This window comes from Petromyzon marinus, chromosome 32 (genome assembly GCF_048934315.1).
Source record: "Petromyzon marinus isolate PM22_M1 ecotype Great Lakes invasive population chromosome 32, UKy_Petmar_22M1.pri1.0, whole genome shotgun sequence".
Classification (NCBI taxonomy): Eukaryota; Metazoa; Chordata; class Hyperoartia; order Petromyzontiformes; family Petromyzontidae; genus Petromyzon; species Petromyzon marinus.
The window spans coordinates 7,239,312-7,262,624 of record NC_133698.1 but is presented as its reverse complement, the minus strand read 5'-3'; the positions used below and the strand labels follow the sequence as shown (position 1 = coordinate 7,262,624).

The following is a 23,313-nucleotide window of genomic DNA, read 5'->3' as shown; positions in this document are numbered from 1 at the left end:
TTTCAACCGAGAAGATGGGTATAAGCTGAGAAATCATTGGAAGGACGTTATTAACCAAGCAAAGTCGTAACTTCCTGTGGTGCTTCCATTCTTCCCTGCCGTTTGGCTGTTATCTCCGACTCTCTGAGTTGCATTGCCCTGTTAGGTGCCTCTGCATTAACGGGCTGGGGTCTCACTAACATGGCCACCTCTCCTCCCTTAGCCTCGATGTACCGATGGTTTTGGCTGTGTGATGGGCTGTGTGTCTCACTGGCGCGACCACCGTTGCGATGGTTCTCTTGCGTTGATGCGCTTGCCTCTCACAGCGCAGTTGGCAGCGCCGCAGCTTGTGTTACACATAGACATGACATTAACTTGATAATGCCCCTTATCTCCCTACCTAATCTCTCCCATCAACATAGTGCTAATCTCCCATTAACACTGCTGTTGTGCTCTTATGCGGCGACAATACTCTTATGCGGCGACGATACTCTTATGCGGCGACGGAAGCTCATTTCATGCTAATCTCTCTCCCTAATCTATCTCTCCCTAATCTCTCTCTCCCTAATCTCCCCTCAAAACACAACTGACGTGCTTGCGTCCGGGGATGGAATTCCTTTCAAGCTAAGACCCCGCTTGCTTGCCCATCGCCACGTATATAACCCCCTTGTTGTAACAGCTCTCTCGCTGGTTCAGCAGTTCCACTGCTGGATTATTTTTTCCGCCAGAGGACGACCGCTTGTGTTGTGATCGAAACGTCGTGATATATTATTTTTTGTTTTCTTTTATTTTTCTCCCTACGTGACTTTACCGAAAGACCCAAAGAGTATGAATCAACCTTATCTTAATTATGATACCAAATGTAAATATTGCTCATTGAGTCCGTAATTAATTTTGTCATAATGCGATATATGACTTGGCGATCTGTGATGGAAGGTCTGTTTAATTAATGAATTGCATCCATAATACAGGTTTTTGGGTTAGATGCCATAAATATAAATGTGTCGTTAAACCCACCACCGCCCGACACAGCCAATTAGTGAGGTTTGTCACGTAAACGAACATGCCAGTTCGTTACTAGTACAACACACCGGTGTGTTGGGAGAGTAAATCCACAACATTTCCAATGAGTATTGACGTTTCGCCAGTAGGTTTTACAACTAGGATCATCAGGCAACGGCCACATTTGTGGAGAAATTATATTTACGCGACCAAACCCAAGATACCCTGTATTATGAATGATATTGGTTGCGAAAGCCTACGTGTTAAACTAATTAATTGCAATAGTGTTCCTGGGTGAAGCCTTGAGGTGGACCATCTCATCTGCAAGGGTGTCAAGTTACACACTCTGCAGGTAATCCACCGTGTCGCCTAATGCTGCTGCATAGTTCTCCCAGGGGAGAACTAAACTCGGATCCAGTAGACGGTTCTGCCGTCGGCTTCTGTGAAAAAGAGCTTTATCGCTCATCGGATTCTCCCAGTATAAGTAAATATTCTGATTCTGAAAATATTCTGATGCTCGCCAGCGAGCCATGGGGCTTGTCGATCGTAGATGGGACATCAATTAAAAAACACATCTCACACCCCCTTTGAGAAGTGGCACACTCCACAAGTTCTCTTCTCTGATCTGCTGGCTCTGCTGAGGAGCTAGGGCACCTAAGGGGGTGTCATGAGAAGTTGTAGAACAAGGTCACATTCAAAATGTTTTTCGATTTCTGACCTTTGGTTGGCTTTTTAGGTGTTTTTTTGTTATTTCCTGTAAAGTACAGCACAATAAAATCTGTGGTGTATTAAAACACACGTTGTGAGTGCAATGTCGTGTACAAGGGCATATCTTTATTTCCGTGCAGGGTGGAATTTAGTTTAATTTGCACGACTGATTGAATTTTCCATGTAGTGACATCACTGGGTTCACATCAATATCAATTTTTCCACATTTTTTTGCAGTTTATTGAAGAAGAAAAAAATGTCGCTTTCATATTTAAACAAAAACATAGGGATTCAATTTACTAGTTACTAAAAGCTGCTTACCAATCTTTTCCCTCCTAAATACCATTCACATTTGTCATCATTACACATATATCTTGGAAATGTACAGCCGAGTTTCATCTGCACAGCCTACGTTATTATTCAATATAAAAAAAAATCAATGATGCTGCACATATCCCACTTAAAATGGGATTTATTGATGGTGTATGTCCTCTGTCTGGGTCTCCTAGTGACAATGGCCTCTTTGTGAATACAAGTAATGGGTTGTGAAGCTGGTTTAGTGCTCGTTAGTGGCGGTTGTCAGTGCTTTGCTTATATCCTGGATTCGAGCTCCGATTATCGTTCACGTGTATGCGATTATCCCTCCCCCTCTACAGAAAAGTCAGAGCTGGTACAATGTAAGTAACTATTCTTTTTTCAATGCACAATACTATAATTGGTCTCTTTTCGTCGTATACAGTATTCATCTAATGTAAACGATGCCACTCTTTGTATCGTGACCAACAATTTTCAATTACCTTGCCTCCGAACAAAGAATTGTCCAATTTAACATTTTCATTAAATGCAACAGCCCGAGTGATTGCGAGGTCGGCCGCATTTTACACACATTATAAACAACGTTACCAGCTTGTGGTGCGCATTTTATGAGAAGTGAACGAGCTGAGGTTAGCTGGCAGGTTAATCGCCCTTCAGAGACTTCTCTAATGACATAAATCAGCCTGATTGCCTTCTATCGTTATTTCACTAAAATAAAAATATGTCTCTCGCTATATAACTGCGGCGCTTGAAGTATTTCTCAGAAAAAAACGATTATGAGTCTTGGTGCATGCTCAGCTGGTTAAAGAGAGATCATAACTGCGATGTTTTGGAGGAGCTCTCAGAAAAGCAATAATGAATCTCGGCGTGTGCTCAGCTGGCTTTTAAAGAGCGCTGACGATGATCGATTTGTTTGATTTCTGTCCATTCTGCAATATTTACTGCGATCGCTTTCTTGGTCGGTGCAAAAGCAGGTGTTAAGTCCAACGTACAAGCAGCGGAACGAGGATTTCAGAAAACTCTTCAAGCAGCTGCCCGAGTCCGAGCGTCTCATCGTAGGTGCGTTTTACAGCAGCGGACGCCGCCCGGTGCCGTGCTCTCTCGGCGAGCCATCTCCGTCGGTCGGCATGCAACTTGAACTTCAAGCTCTCTTTTACTGAAAGTAAATTGCAGCTTCAGCCAGAGGCCGCACGGAGGTGGCTGCCGGGGTGTGCTGCTGGCCACGCCAAGCTTCCCTGTGCCGGTCTCTACTTAAAACCGGTGCTCGATAGCAGCACTTTCCACGCCGATCGTTACCGCTGAGCAGGAAGACCTTTGTGTTTCTTTGCACAGACTACTCCTGTGCACTGCAGAGGGACATCCTGTTACAAGGCCGCCTCTACCTCTCTGAGAACTGGATCTGCTTTTACAGCAACATCTTCCGCTGGGAGACACTGGTGAGTTGTGCACGTGCCGCACTATTTGCGCTCTTGAGCCGGGTGCTCCGCTCGCCGTTGGCTGTGTTGAACGCCAACGTGTCACGACGTGCGCCCTTTAGCTCTGGTTGCGTGAATTGGGCAGGTGCAGGCTTGTACGTGACCGTAAAAGGATTGATCGTTTTTTCAGCTTGCGGTGCTATAGCGAACGACTACGGTGTTTGCTGAACGGAATGCCAATAGCCTGGACGCGGGTGGAGATTGGTGGAGACCGGAATTTCTTATCGGCATTTGACAAAAGGAAGCTTGAATACTTTTGAGTGAGAGTGCAAGAAGCCGTGGTCTACAGCGGTGCTACTCAACTCAAGTCTTCGCGACCCTGCACAGTCTGCCTTCCCTTGATTACCGATCATTTATTTTCATATGCAAATTAAGCCACGGCACACGCCTGATGGTTGGTCATCGCAGAGCAGAGCCCTACCGTGGGGGGGGGGAGGTTGTCATGAGCACTGGATTCGAGAAGCGCCGCTCGACGAAGCGGATGATTTACGAAGACGGAGGCAGAAGACGCAGTCAGTTGGCCGCCGTGAGAGCGAGGCTTTTGACCGCGTGAGATGGAGCCGGATTGTGTACGACGCGTCGGCCCCTCGGAGTTGTGAGCCGACGTGGTCGTGATGATGACGATGGTGATGCTGACCTCCATCTAAGCATGGTTCGCGCCGTGTGTTGTTTGTGCGCACAGCTGACGATACGCCTGAAGGAAATCACAGCCATGACTAAAGAGAAAACAGCAAGGCTAATACCCAACGCCATCCAGATATGCACCGAGAATGACAAGGTATGACAAGCTTGCAACTTGCTTACAGGTTGGTATGACAAGCTCGCAACTTGCTTACAAGCTAGAATAATTGGCAGCCCCTTTGCCAATCCACTGCTGGATTAAGGCCTCACCACACCGTGTCGATTGTGGGGAATCTTTGACCGTACTTGGGCATGCCCTTCGCCATCCACTCTACTTCTTTAGCTGTTAGATATCTCACCCTGAAGAGTTTCTGTTCTGGTCACGATCAAATTATGCCATTAGAACAGGGTAATCTCAGATGTTATTTTGTCCGTAATTTTTTCCATGTGCATGGGGATATGCTAACTTCAGTGGGGCTATCACGTGGCTTTGTGTGGATCGTTGTTTTTGGTCAAAGCACGGGAATTGAAAGGTGGTTTCCAAAACCTCCTCTTGAGTTGTTCTCTCTCTGATCCAGAGTGAGTGAATACTGTGAGCATTACAAGTTGAAATTATTATCCTAGTGCAGGACCACTCTGCATTCGTAATAAAAGATGTGAGCCATTCTAAGATAAGTACATAACATAAAAAATGATTATGTTATTACAGTTTATAGCTTTGTATCAAACTAGGACCGATTCACTCCCAGAAACACTCCGAGAAAGCCGTGCGGCCGGTGTGTTGAATACAAAAAAGATTAAATTTTATTATGATGACGAGACGCTTATGGGAAGAAGGTGTTATTTATTTTTGGTTGATACAGAATAGGGAAGTGATGTCTATTTAATGGACGGTCGAGTGACTGCTTTGCATGTGCGCATTCTTTTCACGCAGCATTTTTTCACATCACTGGGTGCACGGGACCGCACTTTCATGATGATGTTTCGACTGTGGCAGAACGCTCTGCTGGACAAGGTACCCCCCCTTCCTACTCTCTTCGGGCAACCCGAACTATCGAAGGCTTTGGGCCTGTACTCTTTGGTTATTTCGGTAAAGTCACGTAGTTAGAAATAAAATAAAATAGATCGCAACACAAGCGGTCATCATCAGGCCTGATGACGACCGCTTGTGTTGCGATTGAAACGTCGTGATTTATTTTACTTTATTTCTAACTACGTGACTTTATCGAAAGAACCAAAGAGTATGGATTCCTGCAGTCACGAAAGCTCCAAATCAAGCTTTGGGCCTGGTGTAGGGGGCAGCTTGGAAGAGGTAAAATTGCAGGGTTAGAGAGGTGCTTCTAGCTGGTGTCTTTGTTCATTATTGATCCAAATGTGGGGCTTCGTGCTCATAGCTAATGTAACGACTTCAAGCGTGACACGTTATTCCAAAGTGGTGAATGTTAAGTTGTAAAAATTAAAGTTATAGAGTGAAAATTATTATTGAGGGTTGACTAAGCCCATCATACCTCCGAGGTTGATTGATTGAGTGTTGCTTTGTGGGGAAGTCAGGTAGTTGTTCTGTGGACAGATTTCTCCCTGCCATAGGAATGTACAATTTCCGCCACTGGATCAGGGCTGTGAACAGGATGAGCACTGGTTCAAAGCTTGTTTGAGCAGGAAATAACTTACATTTTGACTTTTGCAAAATAAGTCTCATGGGTCAGTGTCATGGGTGAACACTGAGGATTAGTGTTGGGGTCAGAAGGTTTAGTGTTGGTGTTTGTGATTAGTCTGGCATGAGTTAAGTGGTCGGTTTGTTGCACTGTTAGGACAAGGGGCTTAGCGGATTAGTGTCAGGCCATGGTTCTTCGTGAGGCCGAGACTCAGTAAGTTTTACACTCCCTAAAAATTAATTGCACACTGCGAGTGAATGCGTGAATGCAATGTAAACTAAATAAATGCTAAACCTGCTTAAAATGTAAGCACGGCCATGTTAAATGGAATTAATAATGTATGTATGTTGAACTTCTTTCGCACCATACATAGCCAACAGTGCTGATGGGAGGTGCAGGGGAAGGACAAGAAACTAAACACAAAAAACTGTCGATTTAAAGCTTTCACAGACTGAAAGAATTCATCTTTTTTGGTTCTTTCGGTAAAGTCACGTAGAATGAGAATAAAATAATAAAATAAATAAGACAATAAAATTCTCACGACGTTTCGGCCACAACACAAGTAGCCCTCTTCAGACAAAAAACTGTTGGGACGACAGAGCTCTGTCGTCCCGACAGTTTTGTTACTTCACCTGAAGAGGGCTACTTGTGTTGTGGCCGAAACGTCGTGAGAATTTTATTGTCTTATTTTATTTGATTATTTTATTCTCATTCTACGTGACTTAACCGAAAGAACTAAAGAAGGCAAAAAACTGTTTTATAGAAATTCATTTTCAATTTAGATTTCAGAGTGCATAGCTCCAGTGGCTTCCTGATATAAAAAAAAGAGCGTTCCAGATGGCTGCAGAAGCGCATCTGAACACACGCGATGCAGTGACGTCTTTGTCCGATGGCTAGCCAAAAGCCGCTGCGAGGATGACCGGAGTTCGCTTGATGGTTTTATGCTCCTCAAGAAGGTTTTCGAGAATAACGTGACCGATCCATTTCCTGTGACTTGGCGTCACAGCCGCTCTGCCCGAAGGAGCTGTGGCAGTTTGTGCACCAGTGCTACGGCAACGAGCTGGGCCTAACGAGCGAGGACGAGGACTACGTCCCTCCGGATGATGACATCGCCACCATGGGGTGAGTGGCCCCCTCGCCTTGTTGCCCGCCATTCTCCCCCCCCCCCCTTCCCGGTCCCGCCTGCCTCCACCTTTCTTGCGCATGCTCCTTTTCTCCCGGCCTTTCCACTTTCCTTGCTGCATCCCCCAGCCATCTGCCCCAACCGCGCATCGGTGGCCCGATTTAATCGTCCTGATTCGAGTCAAGAATCGATTGAACACATAGGAGGCTTTTTGCGACCAGATATTATCAATAATAGAGGTTTCTTTGGGTTAGATTGCGTAAATATCAATGTGTCGTTAAACTCACCACCACCCAACACAGCCAATTAGTAAGGTTTGTCACGTTAATACAACATGCCAATTCGTTATTAGTACAGCACACCAGAGCATAAACCGACAACATTACAGGAATCGATTCTTCTTCGAGCCTCGCCTTTGTCGTCTCTGATTTGAAACTAAGAAATTAATCTGTTCTTTTGGTTTCCTCAGTACAGTTTTGTTTGCTACGCTTGCCTAAATGTCGCGAATAAAATTAACAGAAAATGTGTGTGAATTGTGAACGTAAGTTCCCACGTGCATAATTCTTATGCTCATATCTTGAGCGTAAAGTAGTCGTTTTGAATCGGAAGAATTGTCACATGCCTAGAAGCCATACATGTTTAGAAGCAGCCTAACTTGACATTCAAACTATGCCGTTCCCAAAGTCCTCCCTTATTCCATATTGGGGATTTCACGAAGGAGTTTTTTTGTTTGTTGTTGCTCTGAACATCTGTGAACTTTTTTTGGGTTGGACAGTATTCGGGAACAAGAATGGATGGGCTTCATTGTTAACTTGGGGTGTGAATCTCCCTTATCGCACAGCATGCACACCCATGGCTGTACATAGGCCTGCACACTCATAATTAGCTAAAGGTTCCAGCTTCGCACTGTCTGGTCTCCTTAATATTTGGCCTTGAGAGTTGGTATTGACCTGCAAAGGCGCCCTGTGCAATATCCATGGTGGGTCCGAATTGGCTGATATTCTTTGTGGTTTCCAATTGTGTCAATGATTCGTAAAAATTCCAGTCCGGTGCCTTCACTCCAGTTTTTAACATTCTCTCAATTATTATTAAATAATCTGTATTATACATGTCTCTTGGTAACTGATGGCGAGTGCCGACTTTGAGTTGTCTTACTGAGGACTGGACTTGAGGAAGCACCGATTTTGGTTTAAGCTCACGAACATTGAAAGTGCCTTGCGTTGAGAGCTGAAAGAAGATTGCTGCACTAAAATAAGTGCTTCACTAAATCCCATGCAAAACGCTGAGCCTCACTTGCTGGCACTGCCACAAGGATGCTGGCGGTGCAGTCAATTTCTATCGGGCAGTGGGAATTTTATCTCAGTAAAAATCTCCAAAAGAGTAAAAATTGGTTCATCTTCAGTAAATAATTACACCTAGATTCAAGCAACACCTTCCCTGGCTACCCATGTCATCTGCTTTTCCTCCAGGCAAGCCCTTCTTTGAACCACAACTCAAAGCCAATGACCGTTTACAATGGAGAGGGGGCGGGGGGGCAACGTTGAAACACGACTTTTGTACAGCTCGCACGAATGCACTGACATGGGTGCACGGTCGATTTGAAGAGTCTTAGCGCAGCCCTCGTATAACCCGGAAAAGACCGTCCCATCGTGAATGAGAGATGTTTATTTATGCTCGCCAACGGAGCGTGCTTTCTCCAACGGCTGCCCGTATCTCCTTTGACGTAGGCCCACGAAGTTGCCTAGGCGACATATTCGTGAAAAATCGGCCGGTCTGTCGCATGCGCGGCTCAACACTTTGGGACAAGTCCCAGGTGCATTGTGTTCAGTTTGCCCAGACCAGACGACAAGCCTCCCTCCTTCCCCGCACACGCGCCACTCATCCCGCAAACACCAAACACATTTGGCAGGCACGAGTGAGATGCATCTATACAAGCCTCTCATTAAGTATTGGGGGAGGGGTGGGGGGGGGGGCAAACTTCCCAAAAGCCGTCATTATTTGAATGGGCCAATCCCACCCTAGGGAACCGAGTGAAAGCAATGCACATGCGGATGGGATATTATCGTTGTGTTTTGCTTTGTTAAAGTCAACATTCAGCAATAATGCTGACCGTAGCACCTGCCTTCCACCAATGCAGAACTCCAAATATCAGGGTTCAAACTCAGTTTAGAGGCCCTATTTGTGGTTTGCCAGTCAGCTGGTGAAATTAGTGCACGTATCTGTTTTATGTACTTTATTTCCTGGAATGGCCATTGACATTTCCATTCGTGAGTTTGGTTTAAACATCCAATATTGTTGACATTTATTTTGTCCTCCCGAAACATCGTGCAGAATGGAAGTGGACTTTTTTTTTCTGTAACAGCAATCGCTAGACAAGGTTTAATTTGCCTTTCCCTGTAATTCGACGTCTTTTTAAAAATATTTTTTACTAATTTTAAATTATGCACACCCGCCTTTAACAAGTCGTGCCATGGACTTCCCTCTTGCAGTGTATGTGTACAAATAATTGAATGAAATCGCTGCATTATAAGCAGGCGGGAACTCGTTGAGACGCAGTGACTTTTGCAAGCAATGGAGACCTGACCCAGAGCACAATGTGTCTGCGAGGTTTTCCAGGCAAAAGTAAATTAATTAATTTGCGTACTGTTCATTCACATTGTGCTCAAGGCCTTCTTCCGTGAAATAAAGTACACGTGTTGTTTTTGTTCACGAATACGATTTTGATTGGCCGACGTGGAAAAGCCGTGCTCTGCTTAGAGCGCTTGATTGCTTGGAGTCGTCGGTCATGTCTGGGCTCTATGCCCATGCTAACACCAATGCGAGGCGGTCACAGTGACGCAGGGAAAGAACAATCCAGGTTAGTCACCTCCCAATCCCTCCAGCACAATGCAGAGATGATTCATTTATAGATCTTCACTATGTTATGATGTCATGGCGGTAGCTACAGCCCTCTCTCAGAGTATTATTATAATCAAATCCGATGTTTCAGTGATGATTGGGACTCTGCAATGATTGATGTTTCCAGAGCCCATACATTTACCTGAATACTCGATTAATCTAAATCACTTAAGAATCTTGATGAGCGATTGGTTGTGCAGTCAGCCTCGATTCAAGTGCACGCAGACTCGTACAACCGTGCATGCTTAGCCTGTGGCCTTTGACTCTGTAAGAAGTCTTACACTTATCAATAAGAGCGCAGATAATGAGCAACACCTACTTTTGTGGTTGGTGTTTATTCGTCCCACTTACATTTGATACGTGATTAGTCGGTCCACGTTTTTAATTTGAATAGCCTAATTAGTCTAAAATGTAAGGCCTTCATGCGATCCCTACTTGTGGGTGATTTGCTGGTGCTGTAGAATCCGTCGAGACCCTTCAAATCTGCCCGTGTGGACACGCTATCAGCTCCGCTAATCATTTTTTCCATTCACCTGCAAATTGAATGAAGCACATCTGCCGATTGGTAGACAACGGAGAAGCGGCCTGTTGTTGCCTTCGCCTTTTGTATTTAGCCGATGCGGCGACGCCCGCTACGTGGTTGCAGGCTTTACGGCCAGGTTCACACCCCCCCCTCCCCCGTCTCTTTCCCTGCGTCACTGGAAAACGGCTCGCGCACGCTGCCCTGGAAACCCATCGGTGGCATTATCTGAGCATTCACCTACTCAAATCCTCCTCTCTGGCTGGCTTCCGCTCACAACTCCCACCCATTCCCCCGCCTCCTCCCCCTGACCTTTTTGCCACTCTCGATTTTGGGGGGGGGGGGGGGGGGGGAAGGGGGGCGAATCAGCTCTGTCACGTCGTGGAAAAAAGGGGGCAGCGTTTTGAAAGTTTTCCTTCGTGTGTTTCACAGGAGACTGTGCAGGTACTCCATCCCCGTTCCCGCCAGGCCCCTTTGCAGGCTCCGCCTGAGTTCACTGTTGGACGCCGGTCGGTCGCTCCGTGCCGTCGGACGCCCCTGCCAGCCACCGCATGCTGTGCCACTATCGTTAGGGCGACTCCGCGTGTAGGGGCGTCAGGGGGGCAGGGGCGAGCGAAGTGGTGCCGTAGGGTGCAGGTTTGGGGTAGGGTTCTTCGTGAGGCCGAGAACTCAGTAAGTTTTACACTCCATACAAATTCACTACAGACCGCGAGTTAATGCGTGATGAAAATGTAAACGAAATAAATGCTGAACTTGCTTAAAGTATAAGCACGGCCATGTTAAATGTAATTCATAAGAGGGTTTCCGAGAATAATGTGACTAACAATATTATACTTCTTATCTATTAACTGAAATTATGTTTTTCCGTGTTGATTTTTTTTATTGATGTGATTGCAATTTTTCATCTTGCATTTTTAGAATTGTACTTGTTAAGCTTTAGGGTGTAATGGTTAGCAGAGGTTGCCGGTTTAATTAACTTGCGTGACAGTTTGAAGAGATGGCAGGTTTCTTAAATCCCCTGGCCTCTGTCCGCCCGGCAGCATAAATGGATTCACCAACGTTAGTCGATCGGTAGGTGGCATGCAGTGGGGTAAAGTGTGTGGGTACTCCCACCTCTTCCAAGACGTCTGGCCAAGACGTCTGGTCAGCTTGGATGAGAAGGCCAAATGCCGTGCAGAGGAGCTCTCGAAAAACAGTGTTCTTCATTGCAAGGCTCGTGGGCCACTGGCTGGCCCCTGGTGGTCTTTAGTGCGGACCCCTACAATACACAACATTTCGATTTAAAGCTTTCGTGACTGCAAGGATTCATATTCTTTGGTTCTTTCGGTAAAGTCACGTAGAATGAGAATAAAATAATAAAATAATAAAATAAAATAACACAATAAAATTCTCACGACGTTTCGGCCACAACACAAGCAGCCTTCTTCAGGTGAAAGAACAGAACTGTCGGGACGACAGAGCTTCAATTGAAGCTCTGTGTTGTGGCCGAAACGTCGTGAGAATTTTATTGTGTTCTTTTTTTTATTTTATTCTCATTCTACGTGACTTTACCAAAAGAACCAAAGAAGATGAATACACAACATGTGAAAACAGCCTGAGCAGCCGGTGTGGCGGCCCACACACACCGATGTCTCATCGGCAAAAGTGCCTCCCAATCTGAGAATAAGTGAAGAACACTGCTCTAGAACCTTCTCTTATGGTAGAAGCCCTTCTGGCGTGAGCAAGACAATTTCAGGGCTGCACATCTCCCTTCCTAATTATTTCAAATTTTGGTGGCGCTCGTAACAGTCGTATGATACACAGCCGAAAGATTTGGTAACATTGTCAGATATTTTAAGCACATACTATATATATCGGGGGGTATTATGAACTTTATTTATTGTAGCGTTGGTAGTGCTGGACAGGGTGTAGCGGTGATGTGCGCTTTGGCCGTGTTTAACGTGATTCTCGCTTGCATTGCAGCTTCGTGGAGGAGCTGGTCGGGGAGGACCCGGACCTCAACGACTCCTCAAAAGCCACCAACGACTCTCGCTCCAACCCCAGCCCCCGGCTCTACCACAAGTACAACTCCGTGAGTCACCACGCTCCGTGCCTTGCCCCAAACTGCCACCCGGAGCGGTGTCATGGTCCGACCTGGCGACGTGACTCCCGCTCGTTGCAGCGGTTCGAACCCTTACGGCCGCCTGGGTTAACGCTGCGGGGGTGGTAACCGTAATCACTACGCGCCGCCTGCTTCACAGTGGGCACAAGCGCATGTGCACATGTACAGGCGATGTCTGCCTGCGTCGTGGTCCACATGAGCCACAATGGAGAATTTACCTAACAAAGTTGAGAAAACACAGCAACGTCGCCCCATACTGCAAAATCACTGCACACTGTCTGTTAAACATGGCACCTATTGTGATAGCCTTGTACTTTAATAATGACGCAAATACCAAAAGTAGTAATAGCCTGTACCCTGCCCTGCTGCCCTGCCTCACTGCTCTGACCCTGTCCTGATCCCGTCCCGACCCTGTCCTGACCTTGCACCACTTCGATCTTATCCTGACCCCATTTTAATGCTGTTCTGACCTTGCCCCTGCCTTTCCCCTGCGTGTCGCTTTACCCCCTCTACAGTTCGACACCCTCGCGAACGGGGACGGGGACGACCTGGGCTCGGGCGACGGGCATTCGGAGCGGGGTTTGGGCGGCGGCGACGTGCCGATGCCCCAGACGCCGTCGCCGCCGTCGCTCGACATGAACACCAACGAGGGTATCCCCACGGAGCTCAGCGACTCCTCGGAGACGTCCGACGAGCACGGTGAGTTCGTCTTTGCTCACGCGTGTGGAGCGCGAGCGCTCTCGCCTCTCAACCGCTCACCCAGCGCTGTAACCTGCAGCCCATTTGATGAAGCTCATCACAGTCGGGGAGCGGTCACAATGTGACTGGAGAGTGGATTCAACGGAGGTTGAAAGCGTGAATGCGCTTTGTTGCTGTAAGCGATATAGCCTCAAGAAAACTGGCCAGTTTGGTCAGTTTTGGCGATTAAAAAAACCTAGCGAAGAGGATTGTTCTTGGCAGCCAAGGCGATGGCGTCGTTACGTGTGTGACATCATCTCACGACGTCACACACGTTGGGCGCCATATGTGATGTCATCCCACTGTGCAGCTTGAAACGCAGCGGTCATCATTTGTAACGAAATGCTTTCGAGGACAGGGCACGTTTTGGAAACCATTTTATAAACACCCATGGCCGTGCGTGACTTTTCGACGAATTTTTTGCATGTGGCTTGTGCTATTTCTGTCTCGTCTCGTACACTTTTGTTCACTCCCTTCGTAGACAACGTACATTGAAACGTACCGTTTGCACAAGCGCATGTGCACACGTGCAGTCCATTTGTCGTTCCACTGCTGGACGAGGGTATGCCCAAATGACCCCCACGACCCGCACGGCATGAGCAAGGCCCTCTCCTCCAGGGGCGGCCTGGCACGTTACCGCTTCATTTATTATTGACTTACGTGCGCCTGCATGGCGGCGTGATTGTCGACGTGTGTCGTGGAATGCGTGCGTGCGTGTGTGTGTGTGTGCGTGCGTGCGTGCAGCGCCGTGCGAGGTGGACTGCGGCATGGGGGACTTGTCGGGCCGCGTCGTCGTGAACGCCGTCTTCCACCTGGGCGCCGACAAGCTCTTCGACCTGCTCTTTCACGACCCCGAGTTTGGCCGCAACTTTGCCGAGTCTCGCAAGCTGCTGGGTGAGGCCCCCCCCCCCCCGACCCCCACCGGTGATTGTCCAAGCGCTGGTTGTGCACAAGGGTTTATGGGTGTCAGCCTTCGGTACCTGCTCGAGCGCGGAAGGGGAGCGTGACCTCCGTGCCTTGAAGTCGCGTGACCAGCGCCGCGTGTCTCTCTGCATTACGTGCATTCGGCGCGACGTGCTCCGTTAATGGAATGTGCAACACGAAAAACAAACGGCTCGTTTCTTTTAAAAGGCTTTGCGAGTGACTGCAAATAAATGTTTAACAGGTTTATAGGTGCAACTTATTTGTACTTAAGCCTTTCCGTTTGCACGGTTGACGGTCCCGTGACGTCATTCGCAAGAGCAGGCCATTGCGTGTGCCCACGGCATCGCGGTCCAAATGTTGTCAAATTTGGAAAATTACACCGCAAATTAATCGATTGAAATATCGCTTAGCAATCATCGCCCCCTACTGTGAAGACGTGGCAGGCGTCTCCTGAAAAACGAGTCGTGAGACTCAGTGAGGCTTTCCTGGGTGAACAAGTGTAACAGATAAAAATAATAAACGTGGACATATCACAGTAAAAAAGCCAGCCATTTGCCTTTCATATTTTTTCATTTGTACGGTAAAATCTCTCGAATCAGGATTAAATTAGGGGAGCGCAATTTCCGCTTATGGTAGATGTCCGGCATACTGTGAATAATTAATGCATGATTACCACTTGAATTAAATTTGCTTACTTTCAGGGCTGTGTGTAAATACTGTGGCATTTCTGCAGTTCAGATTCAAAATCAGAATCTTTATTTACACGTGAGGAATCTGATGAGCTACGAGGCTCATTTTCACAGATGCCCAGTATTTCGCGGGTCAGCAAAGTTACAGCAACAAACAATATAAAAAAATGATAGGAGTGCAAAATTGAGAAGGTAAGAAAGCCACTATGAATAAATATATAAATATTAATGAATTACATAACAACTACATATTGTACTTGAATTCCTGTCATTTTACCAACAACATATGCACGCTTGGGGCAAGGCAGCAGAACAACAACTAAACCAGTCCCAAACCACACCAAAGACAACACACGGCGCCTCAATGAAATGACACATTTCTGTCGTGCATTGCGTTGAGTTGCGCGCGCCATGGCGACTGCACTGACCGCCACGCACGTCCCCTTGTGCGTGCTCAGATTTCTGCGTGCAGCCGTGGAGGAAAGAGGCCACGGGTCACATGACGCGAGTGCTCACCTACGGCGTGGCGATGTCCAACCCGCTCGCGCCAAAGTCGGCCAACGGAACGGAAACACAGGTTTGGCAGCAGCGGCCAAAACAACAACAAACCTACGCAACTTAACACATGTAGAAGGTTTTTGCAGCCAGTATTGTTTTCCGTAATAAATGTTTGGGTTTGGCCACGTAAAGGCGCACCACGGTGGCGAGACGTTAACCACCTCGCCTGCTATGCAGGAAGTCGTGGCTTCGATCTCGACCCGGACGCTTGCATATTTGGAGTTTGCGTGTCTCTCCCCGTGGTTGTGTGCATTTTTTTCCGGGTCCTCCGGTTTTTCACTCCACATTTATAATCAACATGCGTTTAGAGTATTTGGCTGTTATGTATTTCCACGCAATAAGCCACTTCATTGAGCTATCATTTGTGGCCAGGTCAGTAGGCCTTACCTGGTAAAAGAAAAATAGTTTATAGGTTTAGTTTAGTTTACGATCTTTTTCAGATTTTGTTGTTTTGACACCACTTCCACTGACCAACATAAATTGTCACGTGTGCAAGCGTTTACCAAACCTATTATTGTTGTTCCAGCTCACCGGTAAGTTGAACAATTGTCACAACCAAATTGAACAATCAGAAACAACGTTTCACGTGGAACTGTATTTTCAGATCAGAACCCAGGGAAGTCAGATTAACTGTGTCACCTGATCCGGCTTCTGAAATATTTGCCATGAGTTTACAGGAACAACCTGTGAAAGCAAACTCAGTTCTGTGTCTGTTTGCTTAATTAGACACTTTGCTGTATAATATTGGTCTGGAAAGGCAATAGGCCGATGGATTATTTGAAAAGCTTGACATTTCGAGACCGACTTGCCCGCCCCCACCGCCTCCCCCCCCCACCACCCCACCTGGGAAGTCTTTGGGTCTTCCTCTGACATCAATCACTAATGTCTCTATGTCCCCACTTTTGTTTGTGTGGCCACAAAGCCAAAGATCACCCTGATAGGCTTAAGAGACTGTTGGGGGCAAGTGCTGTTAGCGAGCACCTATGAAGGCCGACAGTGGCGATGTTTGCACACCGCACCAGGTACTCATTTGAGGCTGAGTCGACCTCGGGGAGGCACGGGATCGATTCAGATAATCGCCACTTGTGTTGGCCGTGAGCGGAAACCAAACTCGGGTCGCCGGATTCGCAGCGCAGTGCGCTTAACCGCACGCGCGTACGTACGCACACAGACTCTGTACAAGAACAGCCGGGAGGGCGAGTGCTACGTGGTCGACGCCGAGATCTTCACGCACGACATCCCCTACCAGGACTACTTCCACACGGCCCACCGCTACTGCATCCTGCGCATCACCAAACACAAGTGCCGACTTCGGTGAGCGACCTTCTGACGTCGGTCGCGGTCCGAGGGTCGCTTTTCCGCCTTCTCCTCTTCGTCTTCCGAAACTGCTCAGCTCGGATGATGGAAGCCTCCAGGTTGATAGTCGCTTTGCGTTACAGGCTCGCCACTTCTAGTGGACGATTCGGGAGGGTGGGGGGGCGAGATGCAATCCCCCACCACCTCTCCCCCCCTTGAGACACCGAATCTTGGTATTTAATTGTATTCACTGGCGCAGTACGTTGAATGTTTTGTTGTTGTAGTGGACAGCCACATTTTAAAGCTTGATATTTTGGGACCGTTTCTCCCACCTCTTTGGGAAGTTTCTAGATTCGCCTCGGGCCATCTCTCATCCCTTTCTAACCTACAGAAGCTGCATGGTGCATGGCTTGTTGGCAATGGCTCTCTGAAAGTCTCTTTTTAAGTTCAACTCTATGTATGTTGAACTTTCCAACCGTACGTAGCCAACCATGCTAATCGGAGGTGCGGGGGAAGGACAACATACTAAACAAAACAAAAATAAATTCGTTTTCGATCTAGTTGATTTAAAAGTGCACAGCTCCCAGTGACTTCCGAATATCGGAAGGAAGAGCGCCCCAAGTAGGTATTGTTGGTTTTGCAGCCCATGGTGTTTCTCTGAGCTCTGTCGCTCGCGTCCTTGATCTGTCTTCATTCTCTCGGTCTTCCCTGACCTCCGTTTCCCCCTCTACCGTGGTGGCCATTTATTGTGCTGGAAGTCATTGATTGTGCATTTGATCATTCGTGTCCATATCATTTGAGGTTTTTTTTTCCTTCAGTTTACCATGCCAGGAGAACGTTATTCTATTTAATAATCACAACATGTGCAGCATTGGCAAAAGTACCCTTGCCTCGTTATATGCTTGTGTTTTATCCCAATTACATTACATTTGCGTTTCATCGTTGTAAGGTGACGAAAAGGACGATATTTCAGCGTGAAACTCTTACACGAAGTAGTATAAAATCACTCGTGTCATTGTTCGAGAATGGCCTCAGGAAGGGAAATATCACGGAATTGCAAATCGCCAGTGGAAAAGCATCCATACCATTAGGGCTCTGCGTTGGCTCGAAACAGCTCGGCTGTGCCCGTGGAAGAAGGTGGAAGATCGTTGGACTTGCTTTGCACGTGTGGGTCATGATGTGCTTTAGTCATGGTCCGATGTGTTCTCATCTCTCCCGATTGCTGATTGCGCGCATCTTTCACTGCAGGGTATCTTCAGAGATTCGCTACCGTAAGCAGCCCTGGGGTCTTGTGAAGACCTTCATCGAAAGGAACACGTGGAATGGCATCGACGATTATTTCCGGCATCTCGGTACATCCCGCCCCACCACTCCACCGCCCCACCACTCCACCGCCCCACCACTCCAGCCCAATTACTCCACCGCCCCACCGCCCCATCACCCCAGCCCAAAATTCCCACGATCCGGTCGGCGCGGCGTCACCCGCATCCAAGAGAGACGGTAGTATGCTTGTACGCTTGGGGCGCCACAGTGGCGAGATGATAACTACCTTGCCTCGTATAGAGGAGTGCGTGGGTTCGATCCCAACCCTGGTGCCTGCCGTATATTTGGAGTGTGCATTCTCTCTGCCCGTGGTCGCGTGGATTTTTCTCCGGGTCCTCTGGGTTTTCCATCCACATTTAGAGACGTGCTTTTAGAGTATTTCACTGCTATAAATTTCCACGTAATAAGCCACTTCGTTGAGCTATCATTTGTGGCCAGGTCGCTTCTGAAAAAGAGTTATATAGCTCAGTGGGCCTTTACTGGTCAAATAAAAATTGTTTAGTTTTTGATTTGGGCCCTCCCCATATCATCTCTCGGCAGAGTCGGAGGTGGGCCGCGCGGAGAAGCTGCTGCTGGCCGTCGAGACGGACAAACCACTGGGGCTGCGGCGGCGCAAGCGCCTGCTGCACCGCGTCGGGGTGGCGGCCGCATCGGCCGCGTCGCCCGTCACCACGCCGACGGACGAGGACATCGTGGACCCTCGCCGCATCGTGCCGGGGCCACGCGCCTCCACCGGTGCCCGACCACTGCCAAAGTTTCTCTCGTTCCGCCGCGATCCACTGTGCGGCAAACGGACGGGGGTTTAGCTTAGCGGGGAGCACCCCGCAGTGGCGAGATGTTAACTGGCCCTACTGGTATACAGGAGGTCGTGGGTTCGATCCCGAGCCTGACGCCTGCTGTATGTGTGTAGTTGGTATTTATCTCTCCCCGTGATGGCTTGGGTTTTTCTCCGGGTCCTCCGTTTTTTTCTCCACATTTGGAATCAACGTGTGCTTAGAGTAATTGGCTGTTATGTATTTCCACACGATACGCCACTTCATTGAGCTATCATTTGTGGCCAGGTTACTTGTCAAAGTGAGCTATTTAGCTCAGTGGGCCTTACCTGGTAAAATATAAATAGTCTTATCATTATTATTACATTTCCATCCGTCACCTCAAGAGGGTCGACAGAACCGAATTAACTCACTCCATCCCTGTCTGTCTTGTACCAGCGTTGTTGCTTCAGTCACACAAGCACCCTTCAGTGTCATTCTTTATTGCATCGATCCATCTCATTCATTATCTCCCTATGTAAATTTTTCATTGTACACGACTAATTGCTAGACGTGGTGTCCTTTCCATATTCATTCGTAAAACATGTCCTGAACCATTTCAGTGGCATTGCCTCTTGTTCTGACCCCTTATTTTCTGAAGTTATTGAACAACCAGCATTCAGTTCATCTACCCCACCTCTGCAGGATAGCAGTTGGTGTACATCAGCTCTCCAGATAATCCGGAACTCTTGCCCGTATTGATGTATTGAGGTCACCATCATCTTGTATACTTTTGTTTACATTCGAATCATTCTATTTAAAGCATCCAACCTATGAGTAGCTTTCATCTGTGTAGCCTGCTATGAGGATCTGGTTTAGGCCTTGAGTGCCGTGGATCTTACGATCGTAGGTGCTGTGATGTAGATTCACGTTTTGTTATGTTGAGGAGGCTAAGTGGCTCAGAGCTCAGAGCTGGGTTTCCATCTAGGTCTCAACCATCCGTGATGAAACCGGGTCCTCTAGGGTAATTCGCTTATCAATTTGCATTGTTACGTATGTAGTATAAACTTTAGTTTCAGTGACATGAATGAGAACGTGAAACATTAATTTGGGGCATGGCAACCGATGCCTGTTGCGTGCTGTCTCTCTGCGTGCCAACGCCCATACACCGGTCTGAATATCGACTACTATGTGAGCAGGAGAGCTTCGTGTTTCACCTTCCATTGTGTACTGTCTATAATGCTGACCTGTATGACCTGGAACACCTCTGCAACTCTCACGTAGCCCTCCACTCTTGTGTGACGAGCCTTGCCTCTGACCGCATGCTGTCTCTGTGGCCCCCGTACCTCTAAAGACAAAGATCCCCCATATAGCCTTAACAGACTGTTGGGGCAAGTGATGTTATCGAGCACCTATGACGGCCGGCCAACACCACGCCGGGCCGCCTTTGTCTCCCCAGTGGTGATGTTTACACATTGCACCAGATACTAATTTGAGGGCTGAGTCGACCTAGGGGAGGCCCGGGACCGGTTGAGATAATCGTCAGTGTTGGTGGCCATGAGTGGGAATCGAATTCGGGTCGCTGGGTTCGTAGCCCAGCATGCTAATCGTTGCACTACCGCCCCCTGCTCCCCATACCTCCCCACACGCACGCAGGCTCCAACACTTGCCGGGTTCTCTACGACGACAGTCGGCAGAGGCGGGACGCCGGGAGCTCACCGCTGTCCCGCGTGCTGCTGCTCATGGCGTTTGTGTGAGTGACGGCACACCCCTTCGATCACTGCTGCCCAGCCACCCGTGATGGAATAAGCGGAGCGAGTGTCATTGTCTCAACCCCGCCACCAGTGATTGTGGGATGGGCAAGGTGTGGAAGAAAAAACGAAAACTGATTTATATTTGGCTTTTCCTTACAGTCCACATTCAGTCAGGCACGTCTTGAGCTACATCATTTGAAACAATCGGTATCATTGCCATGTGCTGGAAACTCATTTCAGCGCATTTTAAAAGAGTGTACCCCCAGTGCCTCTCTATCAGGAAGGTTCTGCCAAAGTGCTTTCAGAAGTAGTTCTTTGAAACCATCTCCTGGTGTCGTTCTCCGAAACACCGGTCGGCCCACCGGCAGCTGCTCGCGCGCAGCTGCTTTGTCGCGTGTGCCGTGGCTCGCCTGCGCGCTGTTCACGGTGCCGTGCGTGTGTCACCGTGCACGGTTTGAACAGCGGTGCCACGGTCAACCGGAGCGAGCAGAGAAAACACGCGCACACACGCGCATGCTTTGAGGCGTCACTCGGCAGATAGGTCCCTGAGCAACTGATTTTAAAATGTTAAGCATTCGGTGCTTTGTAAGTCTGGGTGAAAGCCGTGATGAACGTGGGGGTGCTTTGACCATACTTCACCACGCCGGGTTAGTTGCGGGTTGGTGGAGGACCGCATGAAATGTCAAGCGGGTGGTTGAGTTTAACGACGGAGTGGTGGTTCAGGAAGAGAAGATGCCCGAGCGGGCGCCCATCACGGAGATGGAGCGATGATGAAATCAGCTCGTGTGCAGGTGCTTGGTCGAATGTTGCTTAGCAGGACCAAGAGATGGCAACGGCTTGGAGGAAGGCCTTCATCCAGCAGTGGATCGATCATAGCTGACGATGATAATGGCTACCAAAATACCTAAAATCAAATTGTATACTTGAACAATGAAGTTCAGCTCATACCTGGTAAAGCGTTTAACGATATACAAAGGGAATATTGTGCTCCTATCGGATGTTTGTGACGTTGGGTGTGACTTCCGCGGATGCCACGCTGGTCTCGAGGGTGGTGAGAAACGGCGGATCTGTTACGAAACATTCATTGTTGAGCGGGTTATTTCGATCGCACATCAGGACTTCCTAAATTAATTTGCCTTCCTTTTTTTTTCTTCTTTCCGCACACTTGTCAGGAGTTTCTTAAGGTACTGATTTTTTTTCTCTGCCATAAAAGTGAGCGCTTTAGGGTGAAGTGAGGCTTGATGATCACGGCTGATGATGCATGGCGGTGGCCCAGGAATGTTTGGAAATCTAGTTACGTGCTTGTAAATATAATAAAATGAAGACTCGCAAATTATAATTGTCATTGGAAAGTTAACTTTAAAAAAAATCAATGGTTTCTTCTCTTATTTAACTAACAAGGTTCTCAAATTCACAAGCTGATGTGTTTATTTTACTCTCAGAGCATTGGTGTATACGGAATGCTAAATGTTTTTTGTGTAAAATAATAAGAATAGGTTTTACCCATTCTGACAATAAAACAATTTGTGTTAAGATGTTCAAACACCAAACAGAAACCTTTTGCAAAGAATCATGTCTGCATTACCCACACGTTCTTGTGGTGAACATGCAAACAACCATGCTCTGATAATATATGCATTGTCTTGGAAACTGATTGGCCTACACAAGAGACAGCCTTCTTTCGGGCCTAGTCTCAACCAGTGTTAGACCAGCGAACGGCAAAAGGCGAAATTTTTCATTAGTTGATACTGGCAAAAAAGGGTCCCTTTTTTTTTGGTGTGGCCAATCATCACGGGGGGCACCCATTTTTTTGTGGCCAATCATCATGGGGGTCACCTGTTTTTTTGGTGTGGCCAATTATCACGGGGGTCACCCTTTGTTTTGGGGTGGCCAATCATCATGGGGGTCACCTGTTTTTTTGGTGTGGCCAATTATCACGGGGGTAACCCTTTGTTTTGGGGTGGCCAATCATCACGGGGGTCACCCGTTTTATTGGTGTGGCCAATCATCACGGGGGTCACCCGTTTTTTCCCCCACGATTTGGGAACAGTGGCCCAAACAGATAATCCTTTACTTCATCCACGAGCAATCCCACAATGCTCTTCACATATCTCGTGACACAAGTCGTGTCGATGTTTAAAATACGCATTGGGAGGCTGCATTAGATCAGACGGCCAATAAATCAACTTGAAAACCAACGTACCATCCTCGGTGTTTGTCAGGTCATCATCAGCATCATCAGCATTGTACAGTCTAGGCCATGGGATTGCCATGGCCTAAAAAAATTCAATATTTTATGAACCTCAGTGCATGTGAATACGAGACGGTGGTCCTTAATAAATAACGTCACTATGCAGTCCTTAATAAAGCGCTGCATGCGGCTCCAAAACCGCAGGTTTCCAACCCCTGGTCTAGGCTATACATTTATTTCCATGTTTTGGAGAATTTCATCAGCTGGAGAAAGGGTCTCGGCTTGTTTAGCAGATCAGCCGTTGCATGAGCAGACTGCCGAAGCACGGGAGAGACGGTGGCATTGCGCCCCACCTGAGAGCCCCGACGTGTCCGCGTTTGAGACCTTGACGAGCGTGCGTTGCTGTCGTGCAGCCTCCTGGTGCTGCTGTGCCTCAACGGAGTCCTCTTCTACAAACTCTGGGCCCTCGAGACGACAACGCAAAACCTCCAGCTCTTGCAGAGCCTCAGGAGGAGTAGCAGGTGAGCCCGAACGCGCGTGAGCTCCGTCACGGCGGCGCGAGATTACGGCGCGGAAGGCCGATGAGCGGCAGAAATCTCGCGAATTGCAACCAAAGGCAACGACGCACTCATAATGATGTATTAATATAGCGCAATTCGCACAAGGCCTCAAGCCCTTTGCATGAAGTTTT

General features: G+C 47.8%; 1 protein-coding gene across 11 annotated transcripts in view; it reads left to right on the top strand.

The window, feature by feature from the left end:
* Window positions 1-23,313, top strand: part of LOC116948121 (protein Aster-B-like) — a 137,942-nt gene that overhangs the window by 97,256 nt on the left and 17,373 nt on the right. For 10 of the 11 annotated variants that reach the window (XM_032964506.2, XM_076071250.1, XM_076071254.1 and 7 more), the window contains 15 exons: window positions 2,346-2,366; window positions 2,976-3,063; window positions 3,337-3,440; window positions 4,162-4,257; window positions 5,035-5,115; window positions 6,762-6,877; window positions 12,259-12,367; window positions 12,913-13,096; window positions 13,880-14,029; window positions 15,207-15,325; window positions 16,478-16,620; window positions 17,851-17,954; window positions 18,466-18,660; window positions 20,334-20,430; window positions 23,036-23,143. In XM_032964506.2, coding sequence (XP_032820397.1) covers window positions 2,346-2,366; window positions 2,976-3,063; window positions 3,337-3,440; window positions 4,162-4,257; window positions 5,035-5,115; window positions 6,762-6,877; window positions 12,259-12,367; window positions 12,913-13,096; window positions 13,880-14,029; window positions 15,207-15,325; window positions 16,478-16,620; window positions 17,851-17,954; window positions 18,466-18,660; window positions 20,334-20,430; window positions 23,036-23,143 — 1,715 coding nt within the window. The remainder of the gene's footprint in view (window positions 1-2,345; window positions 2,367-2,975; window positions 3,064-3,336; window positions 3,441-4,161; window positions 4,258-5,034; window positions 5,116-6,761; window positions 6,878-12,258; window positions 12,368-12,912; window positions 13,097-13,879; window positions 14,030-15,206; window positions 15,326-16,477; window positions 16,621-17,850; window positions 17,955-18,465; window positions 18,661-20,333; window positions 20,431-23,035; window positions 23,144-23,313) is intronic. The other variant, XM_076071251.1, reaches the window with a different exon arrangement.